The sequence below is a fragment of the Ochotona curzoniae genome, unplaced genomic scaffold (assembly GCF_017591425.1).
Source record: "Ochotona curzoniae isolate NIBS_2020 unplaced genomic scaffold, NIBS_Ocur_1.0 scaffold_1852, whole genome shotgun sequence".
Lineage (NCBI taxonomy): Eukaryota > Metazoa > Chordata > Mammalia > Lagomorpha > Ochotonidae > Ochotona > Ochotona curzoniae.
Window position 1 is genome coordinate 53,713,778 of NW_024467087.1, and position 18,032 is coordinate 53,731,809.

At 37.3% G+C, this 18,032-nt stretch overlaps 1 protein-coding gene across 3 annotated transcripts in view; it reads right to left on the reverse strand.

Annotated features, from left to right (window-relative positions):
• Nucleotides 1-2,169: 2,169 nt before the first annotated feature.
• Nucleotides 2,170-18,032, reverse strand: part of LOC121169222 (putative P2Y purinoceptor 10) — a 40,736-nt gene continuing 24,873 nt past the window's right edge. For all 3 annotated transcript variants that reach the window (XM_040999738.1, XM_040999737.1, XM_040999739.1), the window contains exon 2: nucleotides 2,170-4,208. In XM_040999738.1, the coding sequence (XP_040855672.1) occupies nucleotides 3,116-4,159 (1,044 nt within the window). In that variant the 5' untranslated portion in view covers nucleotides 4,160-4,208 and the 3' untranslated portion in view covers nucleotides 2,170-3,115. The remainder of the gene's footprint in view (nucleotides 4,209-18,032) is intronic.

The window sequence follows — 18,032 nt, forward strand, 5'->3', positions numbered from 1 at the left end:
CTTCCGTATGTTAAAACACAGGGATCTTCACCACTGCTGTTTTCACTCTGGGCACTACATCAAATCTTCATGCTTTCTATGTGGTAATGTTTAAAAACATCTTTATTAATGCTTTGTCTGATGTGATTAGTTGAGTAGGCATTTTCCCTGATCTGATTTCATTCTTAATATTGCCTTATATTTAACCATTATAGTTTTAAAATGGCTTTATACATATACATATATGCATACATATATTATATATGCACATATATACATCTATATACAATATATGATATATACCTATATATGATATGTATATGGTATGTATTATATATTGCATATACATGTATATAGTATATATTATATATTGTATATGTATCCCCTTATTAAACTTTCCAAGAGTCTTGAGAAGTGATAAAATATTTTGCTTGACATCACACAGTTAAGTAAAAATAGGGGTAGGACTAGTGGGTAAATTATATAATCTCAGTCATTTACAGCTATAGATCCAAGGCTACTATTTTTAGAATTCCTATAGTCCAGTGGTTCAGAAAACAGTGAATTTAAAAACGTGGTTAGTTACTTTGCCCCAGACATACTCTTGTGTATATTTCTTTAGAAGAATAAATTGAAAATTTCTGGAGAATTTTGACAATTTCAGAAGAGTGAGTAAGCTAATCCATTATCTTTGTTAAAATATAATGGATAATGTTCATTATTCAGAATAACAGTAAGTCAGTTGCAAGAAGCAGATCAATGTATCTCAGATAGACTTTAAATACTTAGGGGAATCTCAACAAAGTGTGTCTGTACAAGAAAGAAACAATAGCCATGGTGAAATGTTTTCTGGAAAGCACTATAGGAAATAGAAAATAATCTCACTAAGAGTAATAAAATAGTTATAAACTCATGCTTGATGAAGTGAGTAATGGCTTTTAATATATCCAAAATTTATATCTATATCTATATCTCTGTGTAGCTAGGTACACAGACGTGTGTTTAGCCACCCATCCAGTAATATTTATATTCCAAGATATTTCAGGTGCCCAAAAGTAGCTAATCATACCTCAGTAATCTAGAGCTCAAGCACCTGGCAATTTTATCTGTCCACACACAGGTGGACAGAGCAGGAAGGAAGAAAAATAGCTCTGAACTGCCAAAATAGACATCATAAAATGTACAGATGAAACCCTGCACACTTCATTCCCTTAGGAGATTTTCCCTTTTCCATGCAATCCTCTCCAAACAAAATAAATACACTTTTACTAACTTTGTTGAATTGTACCTCTATCCAAACTAGTTAGTGTTTTGGATGCCACCAAAGATTAGAAATAATTAATCAGAAAGATTGACTTATTGAGAAAGGACCACTAACAATGGCAGGATGTGAGAACTGATACCTTGGAATTGTAGAGATAGAAACACTATACATATAGCTTATAGATAAGAACAAAAATCCGTGGACCTATTAATAACATAGATCTCTAAAGCCCTGGGAGGAGCAATAGGTACAGTCAGGAAAGTAACTGGTGTTTATAGCAATGATCCCTCATGGTACTGAAGAGTACATCAAATGCTAGACATTCTTTAGTAATAGTAAAAACAACAATGGCAACAAACATTTGTGAAGTGGTTAGTATTTAAAACACATGTGCCAGAAAACATGCCTCACTTTGATCTCCAGCTATTCTAGCGGCTGCACATATGAATAATAAGGGTAAAACTCAGAAGTAATTTATCAAAAGTAGCCTAATGGTGACAGGCCTCAAAGTAGCATCCTGGTCCTCTGAATCTGGATCAGTTTTTTCACTCACCAAATTTAACACAAATTGCTTTCGAGGGCAGAAGAAATATAATGCAGAAACATTTGCACCTAGCACTGTGTTTTTAAAAAAATGTTCAGGCACTTACAGAGTTAAACAATTCTTTCTACATAAATACACCAGTCTGAATGATAGTACCATTCCAGAATTCCAAACACCTAGGTCTTCCCTTGTTTACTCCCATGTGGTACGTGTTACCTGCTGTTGTTCTGATAAGCAATATGTTACCAAAAAAGTCCCACAAATTTTTTTGTGGATTTCCAATCATATACAAGCAGATAAGTATTTTTACCGTTGTGAAACTAATCACTACCTTTAAAATATTATTTTAAGGAAAAATGGATATGTATATAAAAATCCAGTTTGAATACATATAAATGTAGCAATTAATGTTTTTAAATGATCTAACTTCGGGGATTTCAAGAATAACTACTCTTTTCATTCCCTACCCATAATAGAATTCAGTTCAACAATAGTCTTCTTATACACATCTTCACATACTAGAAACAAAATCCGACTAGTGTTTAGGAACTGAAATACTGTATAACTGCTTTTGATTTTTCATCAACTCACTGATTCTCACAAATCAAGGGCAATTGCAACTCAAACTGTATTTAGAGATTTAAATCTAGACACACCATGGCTGCAGTTTAGTTTCATGAAGCATAGAATCATCATTGAAACTCCCGAGACTTAAGCTTGTGGGATGTTACAACAGGATTCTATTTTGTGTTTAAAGCATGTGTTGTGTGCAAATTCCATGAAACATTTGACATATTTGGATTTTATCTGAATTGTTTATTTACCCGAGGAAAGAAAAAAAATTGTTATTCTAAGTTATAAGGTTGTTAATTTTCATAACTCGATGTTAAAATTTCTTTTCTCCATAACCTGTTTTGTTCAAAGTCATACACACTTTGTAAATAATGCTAGGCATATATGTGTCTGATAGGTCATTTTCAATGGGAAATTCATCCATAACTACACATTCAATTTATGTTTTTTTTTTCCACTTAAGAGAGGGTGAAAAAACCAAACTCCTTGTTGATGAACAGGTGTGCAACTCATGCTGTTGCTCATTATTTTTGTAAAGAAAGATATCTTCTGACATGTTCTGCAGGACAGTACATTTCCATGTTCACAAGCAGGCACAAATTGTTCTTTCAGAATTATCATTTTTTTGTGATTAAGGGAAGGAGGCAGCCCATATTTTATTAAATCACTCAGGAATACCATGTTTAAAGAAAATGTCTTCTCGGGAACATAGCTAAATCGACAGAGTATATAGATCTCTTTAACAAATTATGTGATTACATTGTCCTAGAATCCTCCAAACATTCGAGAGAGATGGTCTGAAGATCTTCTTGCCTCTGGTGAATTTCCAAAGCACTGTCCTTACATCTTATACATGACTGAAGAACTAAGCCACCATGCTCTGAAAATTGATCACGAAATTCCGAGGTCATAAAATAGTATATAATTGGATCAAGACAGCAATTCAAATTAGCAAGACACAGGGAAATGATATGCAAACATAAAGTAACCTTAATAAAGGAGCAATTCGAAAAGACTTCTTGCTTCACCATCATGAAGAATGGAAAGTTAAGATGATATGGGGTGAAGCATACAATAAACACCACTGCACACATCAGGACCATCCTCAGAGCTTTTTTCCTCTCCTTGGTGTTCTGAGGGGGGATTTGAACTTCTTGTAAAGATTTTCTGGTTTTCCAAGTGCAGCAAGTAATAATTACAACAGGCAATATAAACCCTCCAAGTTCTGCTGCAGTTACCATGCCAATTGAGGAAGCCATGCTGATATTGTGTAGGCCTAAATCAGCAAAGCAGAATTCTGTGTTGTTGGCTAAACCAGCACTTCTCAGAATAGGAATTGGCAGGCAGGCAGTCCCCACGACGACCCAGATGGCCACACTGATGCCCACGTCGTATCTACGCTTCCAGTCTCTGGCTCTGAAGGGCTTGAGCAGAAAGAAGCACCTCTGAAGACTGATGCACGTCAGGAAGAAAATGCTGGCATACATGTTGAGATACTTCAGGTAGAAACACAGCAGGCAAACAGCTCTCTGGAACGGCCAGTGGTGGCTGATGTAATAGTAAATCCGGAGGGGCAAGGACAGCACGTGAGCAAGGTCAGCCACAGAGAGGTTGATCATGAAAATGATGGCTTTGTTTTTCTTGCTGATGAAGCGGCACAGAACCCACAAGGCTGCAGTGTTGGCCAGAAGACCAGGGACAAATATAAGAATATATGTGGTAGCGTAGAGGGAGTATTGAAAGGACATTTGAAGATCAGTGCACTTTGTTCTTGTGCTGTTGGTGCTGTTACTTCCCATCTTGAGTATTTATGTTCCTTCCTTCTGGAAAGCATTAGAATGATGGTATCTGCAGAAAACAGAACAAAAACAGGATCAAGGATATGCCAATCCATATATCAGTATACAAGTATATTTGTTTCGTACCACAGAGACATTCAGAACTTTTATGAAACTAAAGCATGTTGCCTGTGGAAGCTGAAAATATCATCGCAATCTGCAAATGGATAACAATACTGAGAAAGAAATTTTCAGTAGTATTTTGGCAATAACCATAGTCAGGTGTTCCCTTTAGTGGTAAGAGAAAGTAACACAAGTCATAATCAATTGGCATGCCTTCACTACCAAATAACCCTACACATATATTCCAATATTTGGGGTAGTTTCACACTTCTGTTTTCCAGTTGTCACCAGCTCTACTTTCAATATAATTAAATTCCCTATCATCAATCCTGGAAGAGAGAAAACTTACTCCATTTTCAACTACAGTCTTTTACTGGATTCTGTGACTTCTGAGGTGTGTCTTAGAACCTTTTTGAATGAGATATGGGATATGGACCCTGACTGACAGGTCACGAGGGCTTGGAAGAACAGAGGCTTCGAAAAGACACTACAACTCTGACAATATTTACCTCTCCCTTCTTGATTTTTACTGAGGACAAAATTATTCTTGGGTATGTTTTATGGCAGTTAAGAAATTTTTTTTTTCCCAAAAGAAACATGCAAAAGAGATGGAAACGGGAGGAACAGAGAGGCAAGTGTACCCCAACAGCCACAGCGGTGCCCAGGCCTGCTGCGTGGAGCCGATCTGCTATCTACATCTGCCAAGTGCAGACCAGCCTGGCGGCTGGAGCCTGACACGCCCTTTCTGGTTCAGGGCCCTGGTGAGGTCGGAGTTGTCACCTCAGGGTCAGGAGCGCTCACTCAAGAGCGCAAGGTGTCCTGGCCTCGCAGGTGACCAGCCCGGCACCAGGAGGGAGAAGGATCCTGCAGGCCAGGACTGCGGCCACCCTCTTGAACAACAAGAACTCTAGGAAGAGACTGTGTTGTGCCCTCAGCCCCAGCCAGGCCCTGCCGAGAGCTGGAGGGGAGACATTGGACCTTAGCCGGCACCGACTGTCCATCTGGGGTGCTGTGGATGTCCCCAGGCTGGGCCCCGAGGCGCAGCCTCCACCTGTGGGATTGGAGCTGAATTTGAGGGGGCTGGAAGTGAGGAGGAAAGGCAAGGGAGGGGCTCCAATGGTGCCCAGCGGCTGGCGAATCTGGGGTGTGGGCCAAGAGCCTGGCTCCAGCACACCCACCCCTGGGGCAGGTCTGCACTCCACAGAGCAGAGTTGGGACTTCCCCGACCCCTGGACAGCCAGGCTTCTGCAACTAAACATTTATGTCCATTAACAAATTCATGACAGTTTCAGAAGATCATGCTTTCAGAAGATCATGCTATCAAAGTATGTGAAGGATAGAAAGGCCTTGGTAGTAAGTATAGCAGCAAATAAGCAAATAATCAACAACAACATCAACAACAACAACAAAGCACTTTCAGGCCATCCCGGTAGCCTAGTGGCTAAAACCCTTGCCTTTCAATGTCTTCCACATCAGCTCCAGTTCCTGTCCCAGTGGCCAAAGTTCCCATCCAGCTCCCTGCTTATGGCCGGGGAAAGCAGTTGAAGATGACATAAGGCCTTAGGGACCCTGTACCTGCGTAGGAGACCGGGAGGAGGCTCCTGGCTCCTGGCTTTGGATCGGCTTAGCTCCAGCTGTGGTGGGTACTTGGGGGAGTGAATCAGTAGATATTTCTTTGTCTCTCCTTGTCTCTGTAAATCTGACTGTCCAAGACAAATACATGAATCTTAAAACAAAACAAAACAAAAAACAATATCATCCAACTCCCAGGGTAACTCTGGTGAAAAGTTATTGATATGGAAAGTTATGCTTTTTAAATAATGCTTCTTAATAAACATTTTCCCGTCTATGAGTCAAAACCTGTTCCTGTCATTTCAATCTAGTTGTTGCCAAAGCCAAATAAAATGAAGTCTACTCCCTTTATAAAAGAAATCACTTAAAATATCTGAAGATAATACTCCTTTTCTATCTCAAATCTTCTTTATCCAGATTAAATATGCATTCCTAATATGACATGGGTCTTGTTCCTGATTTTGTGTCCAAACATTATTGCTTTTGGCCCAAAGCCAGTAACAAAATAGCTTATTTTATTTTTGAAAATGAACAGTTCAACTACTCAAATTTTTAATGCTTTTAGGAAATACAGTGTATTCATTTTATTGTAGATGCAAAACTATAGGATTTTAGCACTCCTTTGTAATTTAAATTGCTTGCAATTGGAGTTAGTTTTATTTTGATATATATTTTAATGAAATAAAGGAGAAATGAGTCTTAATATTAAGTTGGCAGTATATAGTGCAAAAGTGAGTGCACATTTTGCAACAACTCTTGAAATAAGAGTTTGAAAAGCAATATAGTGTCTGAGGTATGTCTACTGAAATTTAAATACAACCATTAAAAACGTGAAAATGTATGTGTATAGCCCACACAGTGTCAGACAACCTATTTGATGGCTTTACACTGCTCATGTGAGGCTCTGAGAAACATCTTATTTACTGAACTGACAGCTCATTGCATTCAAATAACCCTGTCACTCAGTCAGCTACCTTCAATTAATTTTGTTTTCTTTTAGATTTAGTTAACTGTTTGTTGAATCAAGCAATTATTCTAATAAAGACACCTTACTGTATTTTTTGTGTGGTTTCATTTGCTAATCAACTGAACCAACAAAAAACCTCATGTTTAGTGAGTGTGAATTTAAAATATACTTATATATTTCATAATCTTCATATATATACTAGAATTCAATATTGGACCAGAAGCATTCCTGAAATAAAATTGCAGAACAACAGTTAACATAAAGTTTTTCCTAAACACTTTGAGATTTTGTTATAAAAATTACTAACAGTCACTGAATATCTACTTTTGGCCAGATTCTCTGCTCAACACTCTGTATACACTTACAATCTCTCACAGCATTCCTGTGACACAGTAAATCATTGGTATTAACTTACATATGGGACATTTGAGACCTCAAGAAAGACATCTTTACTGGCTTCAAGAATTGATATTTTTAATCATTTTCTTTAGCGAGAATATGCTTATCACATCTAGTATGCTATTGTAATTTAACTTTTTATGATTCAGTTGTGTTACGATGGTTACGTTTCAGTTGACTCATCCTCCTCTTTTCCTCAACCGTAAAGTGTTTAGTAAAGTGCCTCAAGCATTTCACAGATTCACAAAACTTAAAATATTACTGAATCTTGTTAGGTGAATAACTGAGTACCTGATGGATAATGAATCTAGAAATAAAATGGCTCACTGAGAGCATGGGAATGAGTGTCGGAGATGAAATTTAGCTGTGATTTTTAAGTTGACCACCAGGTGTCACAAGCATACCAACGTTCAAGAAGCTTTTGGTATTTAACAGAAAATATATATTTTAAAAGTCACTAAAGTAAAAATCTTCCTAAGAAAGAGAAATATCAACCACACCCTGTGCAAATTTGGAAGCAGACTCTTTTAAAGAGTGTTTGTAAAATTTTGGGGGTTATTTTTATTTTTCTTAGCCCCCACATTTTTTTCATATAGCTCTCTACTGACAGTTTGACTTCTAACTGCATTGTAGATTCCTAGTTTATTAGAGCTGCTAAATGCCATCAAGAACTTTTGATTCAGTTACTTTTTATGTGAGGAAAGCAAGGCCAGGAAAGAGGGAGGCTAAAATTTCCAAGAGCATACAAAATGCTAACAGCAGAGGCTAAACCAAGATCTCTTGTGTCTTATTACTGGCTGTTCCTATTTTTCCAGGGACTTCTAAAATGAAAAACATATTTTTACAATTATCTAATAATAATACAAATGCTCAGAAATGAATCGGTGCCAGATTTTAGACTATTGACCTTCACTGTGAACTACTATAGCAAGAAGGATTAGTTGCTTTCAAATACTCTGGGACAAATACCTTTTTGTAAAAATGAATATTTCTAGTCCCTAGTGATAAGATTGTGTAAGAAGCCAGTTAAAGTATCTTGGATTATTTTGTTTTTAAACTCCCATGATTTGTTCACACAGGATTAGAGTTTCATACTAGAAAACAAAGATAAATAAAACAATATATATGTATATAGCCAGAATTATGTGTATAACATATTATACATAATAAAATGTATGTATATCAAGAATTTCTTTTAGTAACATTTTTGTGTGTGTACATTTTTGGCTTTTTCTATGTGCACATATATGTATAAATGACACCTATGCAATTAATTTAATAAAATTTTACTTGTATAAACATATTCTTCTAAAATTATTAGCAATTCAATAATAATTGTTAATGTACATATATGTCAATAAATATGGAACTATAATTTTATACCATAATTTAGCTAACTACTAGAGAGCAAGGTAGATTTTAATTGTTTTATGTTTAGAAACAAACATTTCTGTACACTCATCTTTGTAAACTTGAGCAACTATTTCTTTTGGATAATTTTTTTAAAAGATTTATTTATTTTTATTATAAAGTCAGATATACAGAGAGGAGGAAAGACAAAGAGGAAGATTTTTCTTCCGATGATTCACTCCCCAAGTGAGCGCAATGGCCGGTGCTCTGCTGATCCAAAGCCAGGAGCCAGGAACCTCCTCCATGTCTCCCACATGGGTGCAGGAACCCAAAGCTTTGGGCCATCCTCGACTGCTTTCCCAGGCCACAAGCAGGGAGCTGGATGGGAAGTGGAGCTGCTGGGTGCCCGTATGGGTCCCCGTATGGGATCCTGGCGCGTTCAAGGAGAGGACTTTAGCCACTGGGCCACTGCGCCGTGCGCTGGATAAATTTTTTAAAGTGAAGTTTCTAGGCTTTTGTTGCATAATACTGAGTTATCTTTCAAGAAGTCATCCTATGTGAAATTCCAAAGTAATTCTTTCTCATAACATTACAATTTCAAATATGTGGGTTTTCCAAACATAACAAATTTTATTTGGTTGGGAAAAGAAACATGAGAGAATCTGAACTCATTTAATTCTGATGAACAATGTGATCTTTCAAGATATACAGTTTGCAATGCTAAACTCACGTTAATATATCCATAACCCAACATGCTTACTTTTGTAAATCTGCTTTTGAATAATCAAGTCTTCTGTACATTTAATTAATCCTAATACTATGATATGTGATAGCTCTTCAGAATTTGTTTCATTATTTAAGACTTAACTGAGAAGTAACTTCTACATTGTCACAAACCAATCCAAAGAGGATTTGTCAATCTCATCTTAAAACTATGATTTTGAAATTTATGCAAGCATTGGAATTATCCAAAGGGGTATACTATTCAAAGAGTTTCTTAAGTAGTTCTGATGTGAAGACTGAGAATATGTATTTCCAACATGTTTTCATATGACTCAGAGACCAGACTTTGAAAATCATCACCTTAACAGATTGTTAAGACAAGCAAGTACCATGCTTTATCTGAGAAATCTATATATTATCTCCTTATGAATATCATGAATCATTTGAATCATTCAATTAAAGACCAGTAATAATTTCTTTTTCATATGGGACCCAAAGAAACTCATGGAAAAGTTTGTGGCCTAACAATTACAATCGTGTACTATAATTTGGTCAATTTCCCTGCATTGAATTATTTGTTCTATCTTGCTGGGAAATAAAAAGTGATAGTAAGAAAAAAGACAACCATAACAAAAATGTTGTATTGCATTTTCGTTTTAGAAATCAAAGCAGCATAATTCTTCGTTTTTTTAAATTACTGCATTTGGAAGGGTATGATACCTCTCTGAATATCCTAATGAAAAGTTAAACTTTTAATCATTATTTTTTACTACTATATATCTTTGAGAAAGCCTTAAAAACTTACTACTGAAACGTTTTTACAATCTTATCCAATTGATTTCAATGTAAGATTTATAATTAATTTTCAGATCCAACTGTTTTGTGACTTTTGCACTTTGGGAAACATAATTTCTGAAAATTCAAGAGTAATATAAATCAAAGCATATGTAAAAATATTTCAAATGTTTATGAGAAAATACGCTCAGAAGATAGTGTGGAGTGGGCATTGGCCTAGTAGTCCAGACACCTGCTGAAATGTCCACATCACACACTGATGTACCTAAGTCTGATAAGATAACTCTAATTCATGATTCCAGCTTTCCACCAGTGCAGACTGTGGGCAGTAGTAGTGATGGATCAACTAATTGGGTTCTTGTTATTCAAGACTGAGTTCTGGTTATCACAAAGAAACAATTATGCACATACGTCAACATTGTTCACTTGGAAACAAACTTTTAAATTCCGTTGTCAATAAACTTCTAAACTATCCACATGTTATAGAAAAATAAAATTTTAGATAATCACCTAATCATTCCTGTATTCTAGAATGCCAAAGTTGGAGACAGTGAATTCACTCTAAGAAAATAGCACAATAGATTTAAAATACTGCATTAGCTTTCAAAATGTGACTGGTAAGTGCTTTGATAACTTATGACTAATTCTCTCTTTTTTTTTTAAAGATTTATTATTATTATTTTTTATTGGAAAGGCGGATATACACAGAGGAGAGACAGAGAGGAAGATCTTCCATCCGATGATTCACTCCCCAAGTGAGCGCAACGGGCTGATGCTATACCGATCCAAAGCCAGGAGCCTCTTCTGGGTCTCCCACGCGGGTGCAGGTTCCCAAAGCTTTGGGCCGTCCTCGACTGCTTTCCCAGGCCACAGGCAGGGAGCTGGAAGGGAAGCGGGGCTGCCGGGATAGAACCGGCGCCCATATGGGATCCCGGGCGTGCAAGGCGAGGACCTTATCCACTGCGGCATCGCACCGGGCCCAACTTATGACTAATTTTCATTTATAAAGGGAAAGCGTATTTCTGATTTTAACTTTTCCCTGAGAAATGGAAAGTCACATAAACTTTCTTCTACAAACACCTACTTGAAACGCCTTTTCACCTAATGCCAACATGTTAATTTCGTTTTCTAGGTTTATTTACTCTTCTTGACTTTCAGTGTAATGCAGTGGTTCCAACTGCAGTCATTGGACCTAGAAATATTTGAATTTGAATATGAATCATATTTCCTAACTTAGACTATCTACAATTTCTTACATTATACAATTTACAACTTGGGATTCTTACAGTCAAATAGTTATTCAATATAAATCTAATAAATCATATTATTACAACCAGAATTGCTATTTTTCCATTTCATTTTGTATAATTTTTCTAAGTTATGAAATAAGATGACACACAAATATGTTCCAAAATTCAGCTTAAGTTTCATGTACCCCAGGAAACTGCTTTTGACTTCTTTTGTCTTTGTTGACCTTAACTTTCTTGGGATTTTTGAAGGATCTAGCAATATATAACACATGGCAGCAGTACTAATGACAATGACATTTGTTTGTGCCAGGCACTACAGTTTGTTCTATCTATCTATCTATCTATCTATCTATCTATCTATCTATCTATTTATCTAATTAGTCGGCTAAATATATTTAAACCAATGCTTTGTATTTTGACAATATACTTTGACAATCACTTAAGGAAGGAGATATTGTTCTTATGCCCATGTGCTAGTTCCTAAAGGATGAGAAATTGAATCCCAGAGAATCTGGGCTGATGTGTGTGCAAGTTAGTTAAGCAGCTCCTGGGATACCTGCATCCTATATGAGGGCTGATTTGAGTCCTGAATGCTCCAGGTCCAACGCAGCTTCCTGCTAATGTGTCTGGGAAGGTAGTAGAAGAGGATCCAATGGTTTGTGTCGCTGCCACCTATGTGAAAGGCCCAAATGAACTTTTAGGGTTCTGACTTTAGTCTTTCCTAGTCTTGGCCATTCTCCATTGCTACCAATTTTCTAGAATTGAGGGACAAAGAATGCTACCTCAGCTTGACAAAACCTGCTAAGATAGAGATAGCTTTCTGTCTCAGTGTTGTTTTTTTTTTTTTTTTCCAAAAAGGTTAAGCACAAGATAGTCTCACTACTACTATACTCCTCTGACTGTTGTTGAATTCCATGTTTCTTACTGAGGATCCTGCAAGCGGTTTATCTCAGGACACTATTTCCTCAGAAACATTTGCGAGACACAACTACAGCGAATTATCTGCTTAGGCAAAGTTCACCTCATTGGTTTCAGCATCGGAAACTTCTACCCATGGAAAATAAAAAGAACAGTTTAAATGTTTACATTTATAATTTTTAAAAAATATTTATTTGATTGTTTTATTGGAAAGTCAGAAATACAGGGAGGAGGAAAGACAGAGAGGAAGATCTTCCATTTGTTGATTCACTCCCCAAGTGGCCAATTCACTCCCCAAGTGGCCACAATGGCAGGAGTTCCGTGCCAATCCGAAGCTAGCAGCCAAGATCCTGTTCCGGGTCTCCCACGCGGGTGCAGGGTCCCAAAGCTTTGGGCCGTCATCAACTGCTTTCCCAGGCCACAAGCAGGGAGCTGGATGGGAAGCAGGGTCACCAGGATTAGAACTGGTGCCCATAATGGCTTTCCATTGTGTGCAAGGCAAGGGCTTTAGCTGCTAGGCCATCATGCTGGGGCCACTTTTATAATATTTTTTTGAGGATGAACAGTCATGAAATGATCAAAACACTTGCCAAACTAATTAGATTTTAAATTGGCAGAAGTCCACACTCGCAATAAGAATAATCCTATGTCACCTAGCTGCTCCCTACTTATGATGAGTGAACAGAGTGCTGATAAACCCCTGACCAACCACCTCATCAAAAATAAATAAATAAATAAACAAATAAAGCACAAGGGTAAGGGAGATCTTGGAGTAAATGAGTTGTCCTCTTGTGGGGAGAAAACACGGGCTCCGACAGAAAGTTTTGGTTATACTCATTTAGTTTTTTTAGATTATTCATTATTTTAATTTTTGATAATTTTTACATCGTTGACTAGGGTGATTAGGGTAGAGGGCTACAGGAAGTTAGATGAAATCACCATTTCCACATTCTCTTTTTTTTTTTTTTTTACTTCCTGTATCTGGGGGGAGGGAGAAAACAAAAAGAGAAGCCACACCCAGCCTCCCAAACACCTGTTTTCCCTGGGATGATTTAATCTTTTCTATCACCACCTATCTGCTTTTTGGGGGGAGTCCATACAGTACTTTAGGATGTTTCCCTTAGTTATAGCTTTTCATGTTACCTCTACATGCATAACTATATTTGGACCTCATATCACAACATTATCTTCCCAATAGAAGATATTACCTGAGTAACATTCCCCATGCCTTCAATGTTTAGACTTTGTTTTAGGTACTAGCAGTAAAATGGCATAAAGACAGAAATGTTCTATTCCCTTATGGAGCTTGAAATCTGATTGTATTACAGCAAATCCTCTTTCCACTTAAAGAACTATTACCTATTTATCAAGGTTCCATTTTACCTGCATTCGTGTCACCAACGTTGTCCTTTCACAGCCTTTCTATTGCAATCTCTACCCTAGCAGCCCAATCAATGATATAAAACCCAAAAGCACACTGAAATGGTGATGGCTGGGTATAGTCAAACAATATTCCTTGTAAGGATATTTCTACTTAATGGAAAAAATTAAGAAAACTGAAAAAAATTAAAAAAAAATATTCAAACGTGAATGGTAGAACTTCAAATAGTAGAAATCTAACTCATAGATTCTTTGGAGGTGAGAGATATATTTGAATCCCTCAGATCATAGCAATTGCAGTTACATATGTAAATCCAGCCCCACTATAATATTTCCTTTCTACTATTTTTGGTAACAGAAAGGATTATGTTATCTATATTCATTGCACATCGTCTCTGTTCCTATTTGCACTTACTACTACTGATTTTGGAGAATAAGTAAGACTCAGGTATGGGAAACAGCTAACTAACAGATTTAAAGTGGGGCATCCAGGACATGTGCTGGTCCTACACCGCAGCACACACTTGCTGTACCAGATGATATGCTAGTGTAGCATTTGCTTCTACACTACAACTCTGGCCCCAAAACTAATTTTTTTGAAAGTACATTTACTTATTAACTGTGTGTATGTGATTTATTTTTTATTTATTTTTATTTATTATATTTTAGATGGAATTCCATAGGCTCTGGTATTTCAGTTACCCTGTCCCCAAATTCTCTCCCCTCTACTGATTTCCCCTATATTATTACAATAGTATAGTATTTCTTAAGCAGTCATAAATTCATCATTCTGCTACTTAAGTGTAGCCTAGTAAGTATTTAGAACAAATCTTACGTTGCTACTTTTCCACTATTGTCGCCATGTTTTTGATGATTCATGTATCCTGATTTGCTTTTCACAATTCTGGCTTATGTATCAATACACTACAATTAATAATAGCACAGCCTTATAAAGTATCTGATTGCTGTTGATGTTATGTATGATTACTCTGCAGTACACTCACCCATATAACCTAGGCGATATCATTACTATATTCATCTGCTATTGCCCTAGTCCCAGTCAACAAATCCTAGGATGTCTTTACAAATTTAGCCACTTCTTTATCTATCACCTCTATTCTACTTCAAACAACCATCATATCATTTACTTCTTACTATTATCAGCCTGTATAAATTACTTCTATTTATAATTTTACCCAGTCAAATCAATAAGACCCCCACCTGTCATCTTACACAAAAAAATCAGCTCTCTATGGTTCAAGGACCTAAATCTGCGACCAGAAACCAACAGAGAAAAATATGAAAAACACTTTAAAAGATACAGGCATTGCTAGAGATTGCTTAGAAAATTCACAAAAAGTACAAGCAATCAAAGCCTAAATAAACAAATGGGACTACATCAAACTAAGAAGCTTCTGAACAGCAAAGAAAATGATCAACAAAGTGAAGAAGTAAGGAGAGAAAATCTTTGCACACTACGTAACAAATAGGGGACTAATACCTACGATTTACAAAGAGATTCATAAACTCAGTGATAACAATGTAAACTACCCTGTGAAGAAATGGTTTAAGGAAATGAGCAGACATTTTTAAAAGAATAAATGTCTCATAAATTGTAATATTATTTCAACCTCAAACAGCCTTCACCACATGCAATAAGATATTGTGATGTAACCAATGAACCGACAATCAATGTGAGTCAGACTGCTTATGATCTACATCAAAGAACTGTAAAACCTAACGTACTTTTAATGCCCTATGTTACTCCGTAATGGGTCGGGAGAGCAAAGAAATCTTCCACCTTCTTAGAATGTGTGAGGAAGATGTTAAGTATAACCTGTCAAGAATATAACAGGTAACTTACAGGCAGCAGACTCGAATCAGCATTAGACATTAGCAGAACTATGAAGACATACAGGGGGATACAAGAGCAATCCTGGCAACCTGTTAACAGGAGGTCATATGCACCTCAATTATTAACGTATACCTTGTTAGAGTTATAAGCCAGTTTGGACTATCCTAAAATTTGCCAAGTTCAATAAAAATTATCTTTCAATAGTATAAACTGCAAAATACTAAAATTAAAATGGATGCTAGACAGCTGAATAGTACTCTGTAACCATTCTAAGGTGTATAGCAGCCAGTTGTGTATAAACTGAAATTCAAAAGTCAGTGAAGTAGTCACAGGAAGTGGTTAAGAACTTGCGTTTTCTAACATATTGGTCAATCAATACCATGTCAATTAACTCCATAATGTTGTAAATTGTTGTTGACGTTATGTTGTAACTTTTCATTGGTCGGGATGATATTCTGCCAGCTCAGCCTTCAGATCAGGGCTGGTCTCCCCAAGAAACTGTTGAATTTATCTGAACAATAAGATGCTGGACTCTATGTATGGTACATCCTTGCAATGAAGGCATCATGACTGGATTTGAACTGTACTACTGCAACAATGTGGAGGAATCCACCATGGGGAGGAGTTGGGGGAATCCCAGAGTCTATGAAACTGTCATAAAACGAAATTAAATTTAAAAAAATACCTCAGTAACAAAGATTAGAAAAAAGGATAAATGTCTCTCTGGCTATCAGGGTATTGCAAATAAATACTAGCCTATACTTAACTTTAGTGAGATTGGTCCACATTCAGAACTCTACCAACAACCCTTGCTGGCACGAATGTGGGGAGAAAACTACTCCACTATATTGTGGGAGTATAGGCTACTACCGCCACTATGGAAGTCAGTATGGATAGTGAGTGCTAAGACACCTGAAAATTGAATAATACCCAGATATCTTACTCCTGGGAATATATCTAAATGAAGTGAGTCTGCATATGAGAAAGCAACATGCAACCCTATGTCCATAGCAGTAAAATGCCCAATTGTGAAGATACGGAAACAACACAGATGCCCATTGAAAGAGAAATGAATAAGCTGTGGTACATTTACAGTATAAAATACTAAACAGCCATTAAAAGGAATGACTTGATCATTTGCAACAAAACGGTCCCAACTGGAGACCATTATGCTCAGTGAAATAAGCCAGTCCCACAAGGACAAATAGCATATATTCTCTCTGATATCTTATCTGATATTTTTGCAACATTCATGCAAAATGAAAGATAAATAAATTGACGTGACCTGCAAGAAAACATCTATGTAACACAAATAAAAATATAAATATAAAAACATTGTGGAATATCAAGATGGCAGAATAGGAGGAGGAGAGGTTTAAACAGATGAAGAAGAACTAGCCAGGGACCTGACCATGGGAAATAGAAGATGGTCTGATGGCATAGAAACACATGGAGACCTGTGAACATGGAGAAGCAGCAGAGACAGCAAAGTGATATTACAGTGAACAGATTTCCCACTGTCCATTTTAGCTCTTCTGGCAGCCAGTTGGGAAGGAGTGTCCACTGGGAACTCAGGAGATGAAACCATCCATAGAACTGCAGGTCCTGCTGATTTTAAAATCTGACTATAAGCAGAAGCAGAGTGACAAAGCCCAAGCAGTTGGATGTTGGAACAGGGTGGGTTCCACAGTCAAGAGCCATACCAATACCACACTGGGAGCAATTCTGAGTACTGTGGCAAAGTCTCTGTGGAGGGACAACAGTGAGTATTGTATGCACTAAGCCAGGAGAGACTTTACTTTCAGCTGACTGCATTTCACTGATCCCATGTGGAAAGCAATACTGACTCAGCATCCCAAGAGTACCCTACTTCACTGTTAATGGAAATGTAGACTAGTACAACCATTATGGATGTCAGTTTGAAGAGTGCTAAGATAATGAAAATTTAATTACCATAATACCCAGCTATCCTACTGCTGGGCATATATCCAAATGAAGTGAAGTCTGTGAATGAGAAAATGAGCTGCAATCCAATACACAATAGTCAAGATGTGGCAACAACCCAGAAGCCTATTAAAAGGGGAATGGATAAAGCAACCATGGTACACCTACTCCATGGAACACTACGCAACCATTAAAAAGAATAATATTAATCTGTACCAAGAACCCACTGGTGTGCACTAGATCTGCTACTTGGAAGAGATCTGATAGAGGAGCTTGGGAGTGCAAGTATCAAGTCAAAGAGTAGCCCAGACCAGGCCAAGTTACAGTACTCACTGGCATACATGTATCTCAGGTCTGGGGACAGACCAAGCTGGGCCAGTTCATAATATCCACTGGTACACCTGAGAACCAGGACAAGCTGCGGGGAACCAGGTTGGACCACAATACCAGCCAGCTCACATTAGAGCTGGGGTAGGGATCTCACTGGGCTTGCTCACTAGACTGTAGCACCCACCAGTAGGTGTTGGAACTGGGGGCAGGTTGGACTGAGCCAGGCTATGCAACACAATGTTGAATGCTGAGGTGAGGTGAGTCGTGTCAGCCTGGGGTCTGTGGGTG